The sequence below is a fragment of the Aulonocara sp. 'chitande type north' Nkhata Bay genome, linkage group LG3, assembly GCF_057382095.1.
Source record: "Aulonocara sp. 'chitande type north' Nkhata Bay isolate Kocher_YH1m ecotype deep benthic linkage group LG3, A_spYH_male_GT1.1, whole genome shotgun sequence".
NCBI classification, from domain to species: Eukaryota; Metazoa; Chordata; class Actinopteri; order Cichliformes; family Cichlidae; genus Aulonocara; species Aulonocara sp. 'chitande type north' Nkhata Bay.
The window spans coordinates 69,692,630-69,711,956 of NC_141346.1; the positions used below are offsets into that span (position 1 = coordinate 69,692,630).

Consider the following 19,327-nt stretch of genomic DNA (forward strand, 5'->3'; position numbering starts at 1 on the left):
CATGACCTGCTGACCCAAACAGTGCAAAGCTCCATGGCAACAACAACAAACAGCCTCACATATGTTAACAGAGGCTGTTAGAAGCACAGAGTCTTTACAGTCTTTCTCCTGTTTGGACACAGATCTCTGCACATCTTCATCACAGTTACTCACAGACGTGCAGAGTGTGTGGCTATCAAAGCTAAGTTTCCACCATGTTTGTAGTCTGTACTGGGACTCATGGAGCATCTCTCTATGAGCACTCAGTGCTTTAAACAGTGAGTCCCAGTTTAACCAGCAGCCTTCACACCACACATCACACAGACATGGAAACTTCAAACCTCAGACTGAAGACACCATCAGAAATAAACAGATTGTGATGAAGATGAAGAACTGGACCAGTTTGCTGTGGTTTCTTCTGTTCCTGTCAGAAATAAGAGTCTGGCAGCACTTTGCTCTCCTTCCACATGTTTAAGGAGGAAGTGAAGAAGAGCGAGTGAGTCGTCTTCCTGAGGTGATTGACACATTATTTGACCACGAGCAATCTTTTCTGGTTTGACGCCGTCTTTGTAGCCAGAAACCAGCTCTCTCCTCGGCTTCCTCCACTACACGCTTCCCCCACGCCAGTCTCCTCCGTCACTATAAAGGGGAGAGTCATGAGCTCCATCACCCTCACCTGTGCCGTCCAACGTCCCGCCACCAGCCTCCACTGCAGCCTGCCACAATAAGTAAAAGTATATCCTTGCTGTACCCTTAATGCTAAATGTGCTAAATTAACTGCTGCCTTTGCCCCTTTGGGATTATTCTTATGTCACTGGGATGTTGACCTTTGACCTTCACATTAGAGAGATGGGCAGACATAATTAGTGTATGAATTTTAAAGTAACAGGTAATAAAGAGAGTGTAGCAAATGTAGTCAGGTTTATTACTCTGTATCACACACATGAGTGCCCGAGGGAGGCGGGGCTGACTGGGGAGACACAGGAAACAGAGAGACAGGGCTGACTCGACATGAAACGATGAAACGTGGGACACGGGAACAGAAACTAAACACAGGCTGAAATGAACACTGAGGGAGGGAGAACTAAGATTACTGAGAGCCTGATAAATAAGAAGAACAAAAACCAAGAAAAACAAGAGTCAAAGAAAACCAAAAACACAAAGCATTGGGCCAGGACCCACTGCTGTGACATTTATATGTGATAAAAACATTAAAAACTGCTCAGATGTTGAAATCTTTCTACGTATACTTTAGGTTCAGCTCTCCAGCCTGGCATTTGGTTAAGCATGATTCAAACATTTGATTTTGTTTAACTGGTTTTAATTATAGTTACTTTTTGTGAACATTTGTTGCAGCATTTAAAAATACATCATTTATTTTCAAACTTTTATTTGATTTAGAGCATCATATTTGACCAATGTAAATGTTTTAATTTCATATAAAATAACTGAAACAGTGAACTAAATATCTGAAATCTTTTCTTCCTTAAAAGTTATAATCCTACTTAAGTTATAGTGCAAACGCTTAAGCAACAAATATACTTAATGCTAATTAATTAATATTTCCCTTTGATGTTGCAACTATGCGGTCACTTCTGTCTTTAAACAAAATAATATTTTCCAGTTACAGAAATCATAAAGTCCAAAATAAAGTGCTACTGTTGCTATATGCATTTTATATAAATCATGGATGATGGTCCTGACATGAAGGAAGAGAAAGTTACAGGTTGCATCCTTTGACTTTGTCTCCGTGCCTTTGGGCGATTTTCAGAAGGACAGATGTTTCTGTTCAATTCTTAAATCAATTTTTTCAAACACAAACACTATTTTAAAGCTTCTAGAGAGTAAAATATTAATGATAATTATAATAACAATAATAAAAACAAAAGCTCTCAGATCCATCAAACCAAGCAGCAGAAAGAACAATAACTGAAGAGAAAACTTTAACCTTGTAGACTTCATTATGTTCCAGCTGCTCTACAGACGCTGTGACCTCGAACTTAAGCAGGTCGTAAAGTATGTAAGGTAAGGTAAGGTAAGGTACGGTAAGGTAAGGTAAGGTAAGGTAAGGTAAGGTAACTTTATTTATACCTAAAGGCAAGGTAAATTTGCTTTACAGAAAAATGACAGCATTTGACATCCCTTTAAAAACACACATACCTAGTAAATATATAAAACTCACTGTGACACATACTTTAATATTTCGAATCAAAAACAGTTCTTATTTAATTCAGTGACAGCAACGGGGACAAAGCTGTTTTTATAACGCTTTGTCCTGCATCTCGGAAATAGAAACCTCCGTCCTGAGGGAAGAAGCTGAAATTCACCCCTTAGAGGATGGGAACCATTTTTAAGGATTGATAAAGCCATCCTCTGTACCTGCTCAGAGTACAGGGAGGCTAAACAAGACTGTGGCTCACCTATCAGACGACTGGACCATCTCACTATCTGATTCAGAGAGTTTTTCTCTGTGACAGAGGTCTGACCGAACCATGCCACCAAACAAAAGGATAAAACAGACTCAATAAAAGAACGATAAAACAAAGTTAAAATTTTTTGGTCAATGTGGAAATGAACAAGTTTCCTAAGGCAATAAAGGTGCTGGTGACCCTTTTTACAAACTGATTTGCAATTTTGATCAAAGTTCAGTTTTTCATTGATTATGGTCCCAAGATATTTATATGATTGCACTTGCTCTATTTTCTGACCTTTAATTAAAGTGACTCCGTGCCCATTTTGTTGTTTCCTAAAATCAACAACCATGTCTTTTGTTTTAGATATGTTCAGCTGGAGATAAGACTCCTCCCACCACTGAACAAAGTCATCAATGACTGGGCCGTGGTTAGTTTCACCCTCTTTCAGTAAGCTGACAATAAGAGACATCTGCATATTTAATAATGACCCTGTTTTCATGTCTGCCCTGACACATGTTTGTATAGAGAGTGAATAATAAGGGCGATAGGACGCAGCCTTGAGGAGAACCTGTGGAGGAGAACACTGGGTCAGACAGAACCCCATTTATTCTCACTCTTTGTGACCTGTCAGTTAGAAAATCTAAAATCCAGCCCAGCAGGTTTTTCCTGATTTCAAACTGTTCTAAAAGTCTCTTAATTAAAATATGGGGCTGTGTTGTATTAAAAGCCGAAGAAAAATCAATGAAAAGAAGTCTTGCAAAAGTCCCTTTACTCTCTACATGTTTAAGAATCAGATTTAGTAAAGTCAAAAGTGCGTCCTCCACCCCTCTGTTGGGCCTGTATGCAAACTGCATTGGATCCAGCTGACCTTCAGTCTCTTTCATAATCACATTTCTGATGATTTTTTCAAAGACTTTCATGACAACTGAAGTGAGGCAACAGGCCTGAAGTCGTTTAGATTTAGGGACAGGAACCACGACTGCTTCTTTCCAAAGAGAGGGCACATGTTGTGTTTGCAAGGATTTGTTAAAAATAACCTGAAATATAGGACTGAGTTCATCAGCACAAGATTTAATTAGGCGGCCACTAATATTATCAGGACCCTGGCTCTTGTTCACATTGACTGTATGAAAGGCCTTTTTAACATCGCTGAGTTCAATGATAAAGTGCTGAGTATCTCTCAGTTTCTGTTTCAGTTCCCAAATATCCTCGCTGAAATCAGAAGAACTAAAACGAGCATAAAACATGTTTAAAGCATTTGCAAAATCTCTGTCTGAATTAAAACCATCTAAAATGACCTGACTGCTGCTCTGGGGATTTTGAAACCCTGCTATGGTTTTCATACAAGTCCAGGCAGACCCCAAATTTTTTGCAGCAAATTTGCTTTCAAGAAGGTTTTTGTAGCTCTGTTTTGCTTTCAAGATCTCGATTTTCATTTCCTTGGTGGCTGTCTGAAAATCGGTAACAGCCCCTCTTTAAAGGACTGTCTCTTTTTCCTTCAACAGGATTTGACACTTTTAGTGACCCATGGCTTATTGTTAGCGTAAATTTTAACGCGCTTACGGGGTATAATCATGTCTTTACAAAATACTGCATAGGAGCTAGTAACATCCACCAAAGCGTCGAGATCATCTCCACAAGACTGAATAAAAACTTCCCAATCTGTACACTTAAAACATTCCTGCAAGGTAAGCACAGATTCTTCTGACCATATGTCAACATCCTTAGTCTTTGTCTTCTCTCGTTTTAAGACAGTTTTATAGATGGGCAGAAGATGCACACAGTTATGGTCAGAAGATCCCAGAGGAGGAAGCGGGAGGGATTTATAAGCATTCTTCACCGATCCGTAACAGAGGTCCAACATTTTATCCCGTCTGGTAGGACAGGATACAATGTGCAGCTCAATAACTTCATAATCAGACCCTGTGGTATTTAGGCAGCAGAACAACTAAGAATAACAACTACAAATAATGTTTTTAGGTTTCTGTTGTACTGCAAGGTTCTGTACAGGAGAACCAAACCAAGAGCAAATATTACGTCTCATTTAAACCTGAGCACGAAGAGCCATCAACATTTAGCAAATTGAATCATCTTTGTTTAGATGCAAGAAGAATCATATAGAAATGAAAGAGTAGAAATAGAAATCCAGAGCAAAGATATCCTCTAATTCAGCGTAGCACATGTGCAGCTGCTGCGATTCACGTAAGCATTCGGCTCGTCGCTGTTGCAGATTTTTCTCTCGCTGTTCTGGCTCACAGCGCTGCAAACACAAAAATAAATATCCCCAAAGGTGTGAAAGGGAGCTAATTAGTAAGAGTATTGTTACTCTCCGCAGGAGTAGTCCAGCAGTAGAAATCAGTCCAATAACAAGGTGTGTAACATCTAGCAGGGTGACAGAAAAACCCAGGGTAACTTCTAAGGACCTCAACGTCTCTCTCACATTGTGTTTTTTAAACATGCTTCCATTTGTCACTTCAGTCTTTACTCTGAAATACAGGAAGAGAAATCATGGCTGAAACAATTTCTCATGAAACCAGGGGTGTGGTCCAACAGTCAGTTTGGTGAGGAAGGTTCCTAACTGAGAGAAGTGACCCAGAAGTATCTGTGTAGCAGCCACAATGAATCCAGATCATGAGCTTTATTAACTGATCAAAGTCTCTTCTTTCATCTTCTGTATCATTCAGTTTGCATTGGTAATGCCCATTATTGTAATGCTTTTTTAAGACGAGCAAAACTTTATTTCACTTTGGGTTAGCTGGGATAAGTGATGGATGGAGGGAATTTTACTTCAGCCACAGAAATCCTAAACAGGAAGGAGGAGCAGAGTTACAGTGGATCACTATCCAGCAGGGAAACAAGGTTTATTTCAATTTCTTGGCCATGAGTGAGATTTACTGAGTGGGCAAATTAGGGAGACGACACCATCAGATCCCGAGCCCTCCATGTGTTAATCAAGAGACGGCTGCTGTGCTACATCCATAAATAATGAATAAATTAGGAGCTAAAGCTGAAAGGACAGTTTATTTGTACCATCTTCACGCGAACACATTCAAGAACATCACAGATGAAGAAACATTAAAAACTTCCACACTACATAAAGCAAGAAAAATAGTTTTTCTTTCAGGTGGTTTCAGAAAAACAGAAACATCAAACATCTCCAAGACTCTCTTTGAAAGAACTAAAAACCTTTGTTCTCATGGTCCAATCATGAGTGAACTCCCCGATGAAGCCTTGTGTGCTAAAACATGTCAGAGTTTTAAAGGTTAAACATGAGTTTCCAAAACGTTTTGCTGGAGAACAATGAACTATTTGACTGAGTTTCAATCATTTACAGACGAGCAAAACCAGGACAGAGAAAAAAGGACAAAACTGACTCAGTAAAACAACAGAAAAGAAGATCCCATGTAGATCTGTATTATGTAGAAGTTCATCCCAGCAACCAGTTCAGTTCAACACAAGTTTAAATGATTCTATCTGAACTCTGTGGAGCCTGATCTCAAGCTTTTTGAGTCTGACCAGAGGAAACCAGAGGATCTTTCTGTGTCTTCAGATTCACTGTGATCCAGTGATGGGAGTGATTTCAGCCCTGAGTGATCGCGCTGATGTTTGCACAGAGCAGACAATGAGGTGAATGTTTGGGCACATTGGTAACAGTGAAACAGTTTATTAGTAACGTGGGATCGTTTGTGTGCAGAGTATGATCTGAGATTCCTGAAGCTCTTGTCACACTGGTCACAGCTGTAGTTTCCTTCCATGTGTCCACGTTCATGAATGTTACGATTACTTGACTGTGAGAAGCTTCTCTCACAGTGTCTGCACTTGTGTGGTTTCTCTCCTGTGTGGACTCCTTTGTGTGTTTTAAGCTGACTTGCAGTGGTGAAGGATGACCCACACTGATCACAGAGGTGCTTTTTAACCCCACTGTGAATCAGTTCATGTTGTTTTAAGTGATCCGATGTGGTGAAGCTTCTCCCACATTCTTTGCAGTATTTCAGTTTGTCTCCAGTGTGTCTACGTTGATGTAGTTTTAGGGTCTTTTGCCGACTGAAAGTTTTTCCACAGAGGTCACAATGAAAGTCTTTCCCACCACCACAGTGATGACAGGGTTGAGAACTGGATCCATCTGTGTCGCTCTGCTTCTAAACAAAGACACAAAGACAGTGTAAGTCAGTCCTTCAACATTTGTATCCTGAACGTCGCCTGAAATAAAGAGCATCTCTGCAGACGTCCAACTACATTTGACTGTTTCAGTTAACACTAGAGATGGCACGATACCACTTTTTTATGTCCGATACCGATATCATAAATTTGGATATCTGCCGATACCGATATGAATCCGATATAGTGTTTTTTAATCAACAAAACTGTTTTTTAAAATATCTTGCTGCATTTTGCAAGTCTGCAAGTTCATACTCAAGTTTAAAACAACAACTACACTAAAGCTATTCTGTTATACCTGTATACAAAAAAAAAATATTTCATAGTTCAGCAATACTGATCAATCTAATAAACTTAGACCTACACCATCCTCCCTATTCTCGTATTTTAAAGAGTACTTAGCGTAAATATTAAGCAACCTAACTAATAGGGTTCCAACTCCCAGCAACAACAAAAATAAATAAATAAAAAATAGGGAACCACCCCTCACGCGCCACCTCATGATGCTTAATCGACGTAATCAACCTTAATTTGATGCAGTGTAAAAAAAAAAAATGCACAGAAATCAATTATTTTTCAAGAAATATTAAATAGATTCAACATCTTTCTTCAACAAAATTGCAGACTGCACAGATGGTACCTTCCCAAAGGAAAAAGTACTATAGCTTACTAGGGTATATATATTAGACTTAATAGTTACTATATACAGTAATTGACTTCTATTCATTTTACATCAAATTAAAACTTTGGGTGTCAGATAATTATTTATTAAAAGCTAGACATTTTAAATGAGAATAAGAAAGAAAAGTATGTCTTTGTGCCCCCTTTTCCCAGTTAATGCCCTATCGGCCCCCCTGGCTAAACTTTGCTAGATCCGCCCCTGCACAGTTACCAGCGTCAGCTACATAGAAAAAGATCCTGGTGTAGAAAGTAATATTAAATAAATTGTAACAACAGCTTATCAAGCTTAAACGTGCTGCTGTTGTTCAGCCGCTGGTTTCCTCTTTCTGGTGCAAAGTGGACCAAAAATAAACAAGAGAGACAGACTCGCGACAGAAAAGCCGATCAGCTGATCATTTAAGCAGTTTCACGATTGAAGTAGCAGCCGGAGAGCGAGAGGCAGTCGCTCGTTAAGCTTAACGTGGGAATGCTTTACAAACATTCAGAGATGGACTTACACACTTGCTTTACTTCTCTCGGGGATAACTTTGTCAGAGATGAAATGCCAGGTTGCTAGCGAAGCTCCAAATGCTATCCAGACCACCGACAGGTCCCCCGCATGCCACAGCCGCTCTATCACGTGATGCATACTGCTACGACGTGCTAACGTTCTGAGGCGAGTTACGGCGTGTTGCAAGTTTTGCTAGGTGCTTTCGTGATATTTAATGGATCGGATTACATTTTTTATTTTTCTCCGATATCCGATCCAGTAATTTAGGTCAGTATCGGACCGATACCGATACGTAATATCGGATCGGTCCATCTCTAGTTAACACACTCAGTTTACTGGGCTGCAATAACTACAATACTACCACCATAATACTACAGTAATACTAAAATCATAACTGAAAGGAAAATCTGAATAATCACTCAGAGCTGCTTTTCCATGCAGTAGAATTGCTAACATGCTAACACAGTTTAATGAGCAGAGTTGTTCCAAACAGTCAGGCTAAAATGACAAGATAACAATATAAATACATACCTCACAGTAGCTGCACTTGTAGAGTCTCTTTCTGGTGTGGATCTGTTGGTGTTCTCTCAGGTCATGTGGAGCTTTAAAAGTCTTCTCACACAGGTCACATTGATAAGGTCTCTCCTCAGTGTGGGTAAATATGTGTCGTTGTAACTGTGCGTCTGTTGTAAACTCTTTGCCACACTGTTCACAGCAGTACAGATCATGTCTGGTGTGAATGCGTAGGTGTATATTTCGGCTCCCTCTCCAGCTGAAAGTTTTTCCACAGATGTCACAGCTGTATGGCTTAATTCCAGAGTGGGTAACTAGATGACTCTGTAAGTGGCTACTGCGAGTAAAAGCTCTGCCACACTGATCACAGCTGTACGCTTTAACTCCACTGTGGATGAGTTGGTGTTTTTTAAGGGAACCCTTCAAGGAAAAAGACTTTCCACACAAGTCACAGCTGAACGGTCTCTCTCCAGTGTGGATGACCTGATGCTGTTTTAGTGAAGCCCTCACAGTAAAACCCTTCCCACACAAGTCACAGCTGAACGGTCTCTCTCCAGTGTGGATGACCTGATGCTGTTTTAGTGAAGCCCTCACAGTAAAACCCTTCCCACACTCGTCACAGGTGTGTTTTTTCTCTCCCTTTCTTCTGTGAGGTTTGTCGGCCTCCTGAGAGCGCTGACTTCTGGCTCCATGTTGGTCCTGCAGTGACAGAGATACAAACAGAGGCAGTGAGTGAAATGCAGTCGTGGAACAAACTCAACCTTCAAACTCCATTAACACTAGTTTTAAACCTGAAGGTGGAGCGTGGCACCAAACACCTTAAAGGTCTCTTATCCCCACCTGCTGGTAGTTCTAACACATTACATCCAACCTGCTGTTAAAGATAATTCATGACTGTTCAAACACTAAAATCATGCCCATCCCTCCTGATTGTATACACACACACACACACACACACACACACACACACACACACACACACACACACACACACAATTTTATAATTTAGATTATTTTGTTGTTTCCTATTACATATTTCTATAATTTGTATAGATTTATACAGAATTATTCAGTGATAATAAATCCTATGTTTGTTTATTCTAAAGGAACCCCGTTAGCTTCCACAACAGATGTTGCTCGTCTTCCGTCAAATACTCACATAAAATATTACACAATAAAGTGGATTCAAGATATCCACATAATTTCACTCTTACATCCACAGTGAGGTTTCACAATTGTTCAAATATAAGCAATCAATAATAATGATTATAATAATAATAATAATAATAATATCAATAACATTGAGGCACATTACACAAATTTCAAAAACAAATCATGTCTTACAATATTTACAAAAACTAAAAGCTCTGTAAATCGGCTTTTAAGTGTTCATTGAAGTTTTGAATAATTCTCTAATTTTTTAAGGCAACTTATTCCACTTAAAAGTTGCTCTAAATGTAACAGTTTTACAAAACGTTACTTTTAACTCGAGCATTTACTAAATTGCAGCTTGTTGAAAACTGTGTAATATGATGATGTATTTCATCTGGATACTGCAGCTGAGCAGAATAAATGTGGTGTGTTTAACAGAATTGCTTTATTTAGAACTACAAGTAAGCCATAGAATATTTTAGCCTGTACAGGAAGCCAAGAAAGGTTATTATGCATTTGATCAATATTAGTATAGTATGAACATCTTCACACTAATCTGGACGCCTTATTCTGGACTAACTGAAGTCTGTTAAGATCTGTCTTATTAGCTGCTGACCAAATGATTGAACAATACTCCAGATGAGACATTACTAGTGCATTAATGACATCTTTCATAATGAAGAAGTGATACACAAAGAGCATTTCATAGCCATAGCTATGCCTTGTCGGCAGAGTTATGTGACATTAGTGATGTTTGTACTTTCAGCGTTAACTTGGTTTTAAAGCCTTTAAAATATACGCCGTTCAATAGTCGACCTTAATCTGACAGAGAATGTGATGATTTTGTGGATAATTAAAGTCAGTCATATATCCACAAACACAACAAGCTGAAAGTCAGTGATGCTGCTCGGTTTGCAGTCCTGAACATCACGGCACAAGCAGGATCCACTGCACTGTTAATCTGAGCTGTGTTCAAATGTTCAAATGTATATGGTGATAGATATATCTTTGGTCATATGGTCCTGCTCTGTCTGTCACCTTCTGTGTTGAGCTCATTGTTTCCTCTGTAGTGGCTGAGCTGAGTCCAAGTAGCTGAAAATGTTCCTCTGCTGCTCCGTCAGACTCTCCTCCTCCTGCTGATCAGCTGGGACACAAAACAGATCTTTGTTAGGCTCCACACTGCACTGAAGAGTCAAAGTGTCTCATATGTTCATCTGACAAGTAAAAGAACACATTGTTGTTTCCCGAGGTGGGCAACTTGTTGGAAACAAACACAAAAGGTTTGAGCACTGATACCTGCCATTGCTGGCATTGAAAGATGCAACACCAGCAATGTGGATTGTCAAGACTCAAACCAATCATCAAGCAAAGACAACAGGGATCATTTGTTTCTGTTTATTTAGCATTCACAGCATTTGTAGTTGCCTTCTGTGCAGGGGAAGTCCACGCACACTGTGTGGTACCGCCATCCGCAGAAGGTGCATTCAACCTCTGTAAGAGAAACGAGGTTGTCTGAGACTGAAATGATATTCACTAAAGAAGTGGTGATTTGTAAAACTTCACATTTTGTTCCAGGACGTACTCTGCATGAAAACAAGCGCTCACTCTTCCTGCTCAACAAATGACAAGGGCGGAGCCTTATACCACGTGATACAGAAGCTGTGCCGTGTGATGCTAAAATTAGCAGGGAAACAACAACGGAGAGCACGTCAGGGATGACGAGAAAGTGACAGGAGAAAATCCGTCCCGGTCAACCACCCAAACATCAATAACGGGAACCTTATACAGCGCTTCCCTATACACGTCGAACTCCCGCAGGCACAAAGACATTACGGAGGCTATCACTTATCACCTGACCAAAGATATGGCTCCATCAACACTGTGCAAAACGAGGGATTTAGGAAAACGATCAACACCTTAGACAAACGCTACACAGTGCCGTCCCGCAACTATTTTTCTATTGTTGCACTACCTGCTCTGTACACGCAGCGTCGAGCAACGGTGGAGACGGAATTTCAAGCAGGACAACATTTTGCTGCAACAACAAAACGTGAGACATTTGTTGTTTTATGTTTATTTATTGTTATGACAGAATCATGATCTCAATTCTAAGCAAAAAATCGTGGTTCTCATTTTATGCAAACTCGTGCAGCCCTAACATTAACACAAAACTATTGTTTCACCAGAGAAACACACATGAAGAGAGAGAGAGAGAGACAATAACAGCTACCAAACAGTCGTCATAATTCGTCACACAATGAGAAAAGGACAAATCAACAAGTAACAATGACTAATTAATATTAAAATCTGTAACATAATGTATTGTTTGGAGTTTAGTCTGATTGGTTCAGGATGACCTGCCATTATCCAATCACACGTCTGCTTACCTGCATCTTTTCTCTTTTTTCTAACCTGAGCACCTGATGGCTTTGAACTTTTGTTGTCCATCTTCCATTGGTTTGAATTTTGCGCTGCAGTACAAACACAAATCCCCCAACCCGAGGATCAGCACAATTAACCTAACAGACCTACACCTTAGTTCACAGATTCACTTTGTCTAAGGTTGATTTCTGGGATTTCACACAACCCAGGATTCAGATCGTGAATCCATGATGGGCTTGGATTTACATCATTATAAATGAAATGTGCTCTACTTGGAAGCAGCCGGCCCCGCCCCTTTTGACGGGTTGTGTGAGACTTTAAATCATCAAACTGTAAATTATAAATTTAAATTGTTATTGATCCTTTACCCCGAGTCCTAAAGTGTAGATTTATTTTCTTACTCTTCTTATATTTATTGTTTGTTTACTTGCACCGCTGTAACTGCAGCCTCGTCGTCTCGTCTCTCTATATGCTGGACTGTCTGTAGCGGAGATGACAATAAAGTTTACTTTGACTTCAGCAGCGCGCAGGCGCACCGAGGGCTCTCGCGCTCACTTTATAGAATTTAGAAAAAACATCGGTGCAGATTATAAGTCTGTATCATAATATCTGTTTGTTGTGTTGTTTTTATTTTGTTTTGCGAGTTGGTTATTAGATGCCGCTCCAGCCAGCCAGAGACTCCCCGCCGCCCCGCCCTCTCCTCCCTGTGCCGCCAGCAGCAGGCGCACCTCGCAAACGGAGGGCGCCCTTACTCCCAGCAAATGGCTGATAGAAAACCGATCGGTGCCTACGAATTTCCCAATATGCGTTGGCATGACGTCGGGGAACCATGGGTACGACCGATTATTTTATTTTTTTCTTGCCAATGCCCGTGATGCCCCCCCACCACGATGCATTCTATTGGTTTGCATACTTACACACACCCAGCTGTGGTTTCCTGTTTTGCTGGACTCTGGAGAGCCCCGCCTTTAACGCTCTTCTCTCACAGAGAGCAACAGAAAACTTGGAAAAACTCCAGATTGACTGAACTCAGTTCAAAGTTACCTTGACACCTTTAGATGTGAGAGGTAGTGATGGTGTGTCAGAAAGATCAACGCGCTGCTTCAGAAGTACCGTGTCGAGGCTTGATTCGTTTGGCCAGAGTCACGTGATTAGTGACGTCTGAAGCTTCGTTTAGAACGTACCTTTTTTTAAATCGAACTTTATTGAAACACAATGAGTATACAACATACAAACAGATGAAGTTTACAAAAGAACAGAACATGAACATACAGAACCAGGAGTAAAAAAAATTATGATATGAATAGGCGAAAAAAATCAACATATTGTAACGTGCAGTGGAGATGAAGCCAGCCGCGGAGGTGTGCAGGTGGATAGCGAATGAGCAACAGCTTCTGACTTTCCAAAAAGTACTCATTTATTTACAATATCAAAAATAAAAGTGCTACCTCTACCACACATTACTAAAGAGCACACTAGTCCGCGTACACACGGGAGCATCCATTACAGGAGGAGTGCGAAGAAGAACAAAAAGGGGGTGACACCAGTCGTGAGACAGGAGGCGCCGCCATGTGGTGATACACTGCATTACAATAGCAACTGTTACATAGTCCCCCCTGGTGAGAAAAAGGCTGTCCTCAGCCGTACACAGCTGAAAAAGCACACACCACACCTAACAGTACCCTATACATAGAGGTTACAGCTAAGATTGGTGCACACACACAGGGCAAAAGACCATTTAAAAATGAAATTGGTGAAAATAAGACGAATATGTACAGTGGAAAATCAGTTTCCTTCATTTTTTTCACTTTTTTCTTTTGTTCTTTTTTTTTTTTTCTAAGTAAATGCCAAGAATGAACCTTAACGCACGAAAGAGCCATAAAACTGGATTAAGTAGAGCAAACAGAAACATCTACATATCATGACTCAAAGTAGCAATGCAACAAGACAGCATCAAACAGGTTTAACCAAAACATTTCACTTCAGATCACGCCTGGTTGTGTGAAAATCATTAGTCCATCTTTTGTTGCTCCAGCCAGACGTAACTCTGGGGCAACGTCTGGGCCTGAGATTGTAATGTCCACCAGCAGCTGGGTGCTGGACAGATCTGGGTGAAACACTCTCTGGAACAGCGCCCACATCAGAAGAAGAGTCAATGTCCGGTAAATCAAAGGGGAATGGCTCAGAGTCAATGTCAGTGTCTGCAGGGGGGCCAGGGTGGGCCTGAGAGTCAGACTTCAGACCCTCTGCGGTCTCTCTCTCAGCAGGCAATGAAACAGAATGTTCTTTGGAAGTGAGAGAGTCCCAGGTATGGAACGGTTACATGTTCACAACATGATAAACACCTGCATCCACACCAGAGTCCACCCAAGTGAGCCTGTAATTAACATCACTGAGTCTCTGAGATACACACAATGGTCCCTGAAACAGTGGTGCAAGTTTAGCAGTAAAGTTAGACTGAGCGTCTGACCTCACAAGGTCACCAACACGAAACGTGGCATGTCGATGTCTCAAGTCATAGTAATGTTTTTGTCTGTCATGGCTATAGTCCAAAGCTGCTTTGGCGTGGTCGTGAGCTTCCTGCAGGGAGGCTCTCAGAGTCTCAGGGTAAGGCACACCCGGTTCATCAACACCTGCTGTAGAAGGCTGAGTGATAAGGTCAAGCGGGGTGTCTAACTCACGACCATAAAGCATCATGGCAGGAGTCATACCTGTACTGTCATGGGGGGCGGTGCGCAGAGCAAAGCAAATCTGAGGGAGAAACTTGTCCCATGATGTGTGCTTATCACCTACATAAGCGCGGATTGCAGTTTTCAGAGTCCGGTTGACGCGTTCAGTAGCATTTGTCTGAGGGTGATATGCCGTAGTGAGTCTGTGCACCGAGCCTAAGGCAGAAACAACATGTTCAAAAAGCTCACTCACAAAAGGAGACCCTCTGTCAGAAATGAGGTAAGTGGGTGTACCATGCCTAGCAAAAATGTCAGTGCCGAATTTACCAGCTGCTACCTGAGATGTAGCTTCTTTGACAGCACTGGCTTCAACCCATTTAGTCAAATAGTCAACAAACACGATCAAATAAGCATTACCAGTGGGGGTGCGGGGAAGTGGCCCAACAAAATCCACACCCACATACTGCCAGGGTTTCTGGGGGACAATGGGAACCATAAGACCGGCTGCTTTTTTCTGACTTGGCTTGGTGAGTTGGCACACTGAGCATGAAATCACATAGCGTTTCACATCAGCTGCCATTTTGGGCCAGAAAAACCTAAAACGCAGTCTAGCCAATGTCTTAGAAACACCCAAGTGACCTGCTGTGGGGTGGTCATGGTAATAGTCCAGCAAGGTGCCTCTCATGGAAGTAGGGGCAAACAGTTTCAGCTCTTTCAAAGGGTGCAAAGCACATGTGGACTTGGGTTCTCTGTGATACAAAAGAGAGTCATACACAACATACTGTAACAAGGTGGCGTTGTCCGAGCTGTTCAGAGAGTCTGCTTCAATGTCTCTGAGGAGTGGACCTGTGACATGATCGTCTAACTGCAGCTGTCTGAATTGTGAACGGTCAGCCAGAATGACGGGGGGCAGAGTACGAATGTCCAGGCTGCCCATAACAGCATGATCTGGTAAAAGATCTGTCGGCCTGTCACAGGTCAGAGGCAAAGGGTTGCGTGACAGTGCGTCGGGAACTTTGTTCTGTGCACCAGGTTTGTGCACTATTGTGAAATCAAAGTCCTGCAAACGAAGTGACCAGCGGGCGAGTCGGCCCGTTGGGTTTTGACGAGACATGAGCCACCTGAGACTGTTGTGGTCAGTGAAGATAGTAACATGAACACCTTCAACATATGGGCGGAAGTGTTCCAGAGCCCATATCACAGCGAGGCACTCCTTCTCTGAAGTGCAGTAGGGGAGTTCAGCTTTGTGAAGGGAGCGACTAGCAAAAGCCACAACGTACTCACGACCCATGTCATCCTTTTGCATCAACACTGCCCCAAGACCAATGTCACATGCATCGGCGTGAATGGAAAAGGGACGGTTGAAGTCTGGAAATGACAGGATCGGGGCTGATGTGACATGATCCTTCAAAGTGTCCATGGCCCTTCGACAGCTGTCGTCCCAGTGGAAAGCATTGTCCTTTCTGGTGATGGCGTGAAGAGGTTCGGCATGGCGGGCATAATTCTGAATGAAGCGTCGATAATAGCCAGTCAAGCCAAGGAACTGACGGACGTGTTTCACTGAGGTTGGGGTATCAAACTCCTTAACCGCCTTTACTTTGTCCGGATCGGGCTTAACACCTGATGATGTGATGCGGTACCCGAGAAAGGTGAATTCATCGAGGCAGAATTGGCACTTTTTGAGCTTCAATGACAAGCCAGCAGCCTGGAGTCTGCCCAGCACCTCCTCAAGATCCACAAAGTGCTGTTCAAAGGTAGGTGAGGCGATAACAATGTCATCCAGGTAGACTGCGCACGTTTTGTAAATGAGGCCAGCAAGCACAGAGTTCATGAGTCTCTGAAAAGTTGCAAGTGCGTTGCAGAGCCCAAAGGGCAGCACCCGAAACTGGAAGAGACCGCAGTGAGAGATGAAGGCAGTTTTAGGCTTCGAGTCCTCTGCTACAGCAACCTGCCAATAGCCTCGCGCTAAGTCCAATGTTGAGACAAACTTTCCTCTTGCCAGAAACTCCAAAGACTCATCTACACGAGGCAGGGGATAAGAGTCTTTTTGGGTAACTTGGTTGAGCCCTCGAAAGTCCACACAAAACCTTGGTTCCGTGGCCGCTCTATTTACAATGACTACAGGAGCTGCCCAAGGGCTTGTGGAAGGTTCAATGATGTTGTCCTTCAACATTTGTTGCACTTGTTCTTCAATCACACGTGTCTTAGCAGGTGACGTGCGATAGGGTGGGAGTTTGACAGGTGTTGCATTGCCAGTCTCTATGGCGTGCTCAGTGAGAGCCGTTCGACCAAGTTGACCATCAAACAAGGAGCTAAACTTGCTGAGCAGATTTAGTAAAGCATCCTTGTTGTTCTCTGAGAGACTTGCTTCAGACAGTTTGGCTGTTAAGTCTGAGCGAACCAAGTCCAAAGACATCAGTGTTCCAGGTGAATGTGAGTAATCATTTTAAAGGTCCTCTTCATTGTCTGCGAGTGGGCAGGGGATGTCCTCAATGTAGACTGTTCTAGTGGGAATGTGAATAGAAACAGAAGCTCTCGCCATAAAATCCATTCCCAGAATGAAAGGAGAGGACAAATCTGGTATTATGGCAAAACGCTGGTAAAAGTTCTTGTTCATGAATCCAATATTGAGCCAAATAACACCAACAGGGATACAGGGAGCATTATTGGCGAGGTTAACTGCAGGACCATTCCACTCACTTGTGTTTCTAGGGTAAGAGTCATTTACTTGAATGAGATCTGCTCGTACAGCCGAGAGGGAAGCACCCGTGCCGAGGGTAGCATCCACAGATGAAGCATTGAAGTTCACTTTCGTTCTTAGTGGGGTATTCCAGTGGACTTGTGAAAAATTGTCTTCCAAGTGTCCAAGACTGTGTCCACCCTGTAGTGAATCGGGCGTGTGAGGCTCCGTTAGTAACTGGGGGAAGGTTGGCCTCTGTGAAATGTCCTGTCCTGTCCTCCCCCCCCCCCTGTAGTTTCCCGACTGCCTGTATTGTGGCTGGGATGTGGTGCTGCTTAATTCCACCTTTTCATGGCCAGGGTCAGAGGGGCCAGGTGCTGGCAATGGCTGGACTGGGCCATGCCTAGCGGTGTTCGAGGCTCGTTGTGGCAAATGAGGTTGGGTGTTACAGTTTGGGCAGGTGCGTGTAGTGAACCCTGGCTGAGAGCATTTGAAGCAGTAAGGTTCAGGCTTATAGTTGTCTTTGCTACATAAAGCAGGCTGTGGTCTTTGTGGTCCAAGCACTGAGTGAAGCTCATGAGCGCGTAGCAGCAGGTCCATTACAGAAGTGACATTAGCGCCATACAGGGCAACTCTGTATTTTTCGAGAGCATGTTTACTAATTAGGTCAATTCTGTCTTTTTCAGGTGGGGGGCTCTTCAGTTTGTCAAACTCACTCAACATGTGGGCGACAAAGGTTGGGAGCGGCTTGTCCTGAGCCTGAACACGATCCAAAATTCCTCTCTGGATGCGTTCTTGGTTGTCGGAGGGCAGAAAAACTGTCTTAAACAGTTGACAGAATTGAGCCCATGATGTGATGTGGGAGCTCAGTGCCTTGAACCATTTCCCGGGCTCTTTTGCAAGAAAGTGTGGCAGTTCGTTTGGCAATTGCCCATCAGTTAGGTTCAATGAGGCTTTGTATGTGCCAACTGCATTTAACCAGTCCTCAGGTTGCACTTTTCCGTCCCCAGCATACACAGGAGGCTCCAGCTTTGCGTGATGTAAAGCTGCCGCAATCACTCTGGAAGTGCTGCTGAGTTCAAGTGAGTGAGATGGGAGGAAAGGATTTGTAGGTTGAAATGGGTTGCTGGGCAGGAACGGATTGGTACTGTTGGTGGGTTCAGTTTTGTCCATCACATGAACATGAGGTGTCGATGTGGCCATTGGGAAAACAGGAGACTGTGGGACTGCAGGAGGGGGAGAGTTCCCCGTTGTGAGTTGGTCCCACTGCCTTAGTAAACTGCTGTATGTTCAGTGAGTCACGTGAACAATCACTAAGCTTATTCACCTCAGTTCTTAACTCCACCACTTGTTGGCTAAGGCTAGGAGTCACATTTTCAACTATCTGGCACATAGGTAACGAGGTAAGTTCCATGTCTGAGTCAGAGTCGTCTGGGAAGTGTGCCATTGCGATTTCAAAAAAATTAAGCCGCTCCAGGGCACAGCGCAGTTATTGATATAGCAGTAAAAGAGTCAGTTAGGTCAGACTAGAAAGACAAAACAGCAAAAATGCGTTAAAGATTAAATTTAGAAAAACCACATAAAATTTCGCCCAACAACTGAAATTAGACTGGAGTGATCAGAACCATGTTATTACAATAGCATGTCTGCAACACTAGAGCTCAATGCAAGATTAGTTTTAAGTCGTTTTGTTATACTGAGCCAAAGACCAGCACCAACGGTTGTAGTCGGCCAAGCTATCACTTACATGTGCTACAGTCAGTCTCAGCAGAGGGAAAGGGGAATGAAAAGCCAGCAGAAATGTTCATGTCCAGGCTCTACACAGAAAAATTAATCCTTAGAAGACGAAACCAACAACAAATAACAAATCCACGGAGTCCATTCGCGTCGCGGAGTCAGCTTCTCTCTTTTTCTTTCTCCCAAGCGGAGCAGCGGCACACCACGGTATCCAGAAATTAGTCGGGTCCCACCTGAGCTGAGGCTGCGGCCATGGCTGGAGAAAACGTCCGAGCGTCCGCAAAACTGGGGGGATTTCCGAGACAGTTCACGTGCTAGAAGAGAAGAATCCTCGGCGGGATGCAAAAATCGTCTGAAGTCCAAGGGGAAAAAGTTCGGGCGCCAGTTGTAACGTGCAGTGGAGATGAAGCCAGGGGTGTGCAGGTGGGTAGCGAATGAGCAACAGCTTCTGACTTTCCAAAAAGTACTCATT

At 42.7% G+C, this 19,327-nt stretch overlaps 1 protein-coding gene and 1 pseudogene across 1 annotated transcript in view; both read right to left on the reverse strand.

The window, feature by feature from the left end:
- Nucleotides 1–5,149: 5,149 nt before the first annotated feature.
- The window catches only part of LOC147336865 (uncharacterized), a 21,297-nt gene continuing 7,119 nt past the window's right edge, over nt 5,150–19,327 (reverse strand). Inside the window, exons 2-4 of the mRNA XM_086285647.1 lie at nt 10,426–10,531; nt 8,254–8,934; nt 5,150–6,532 (exon numbers count right to left, since the gene is read on the reverse strand). Coding sequence (XP_086141773.1) covers nt 5,864–6,532; nt 8,254–8,934; nt 10,426–10,443 — 1,368 coding nt within the window. The 5' untranslated portion in view covers nt 10,444–10,531 and the 3' untranslated portion in view covers nt 5,150–5,863. The remainder of the gene's footprint in view (nt 6,533–8,253; nt 8,935–10,425; nt 10,532–19,327) is intronic.
- LOC147336866 (uncharacterized) overlaps nt 17,217–19,327 on the reverse strand; it is a 4,617-nt pseudogene continuing 2,506 nt past the window's right edge.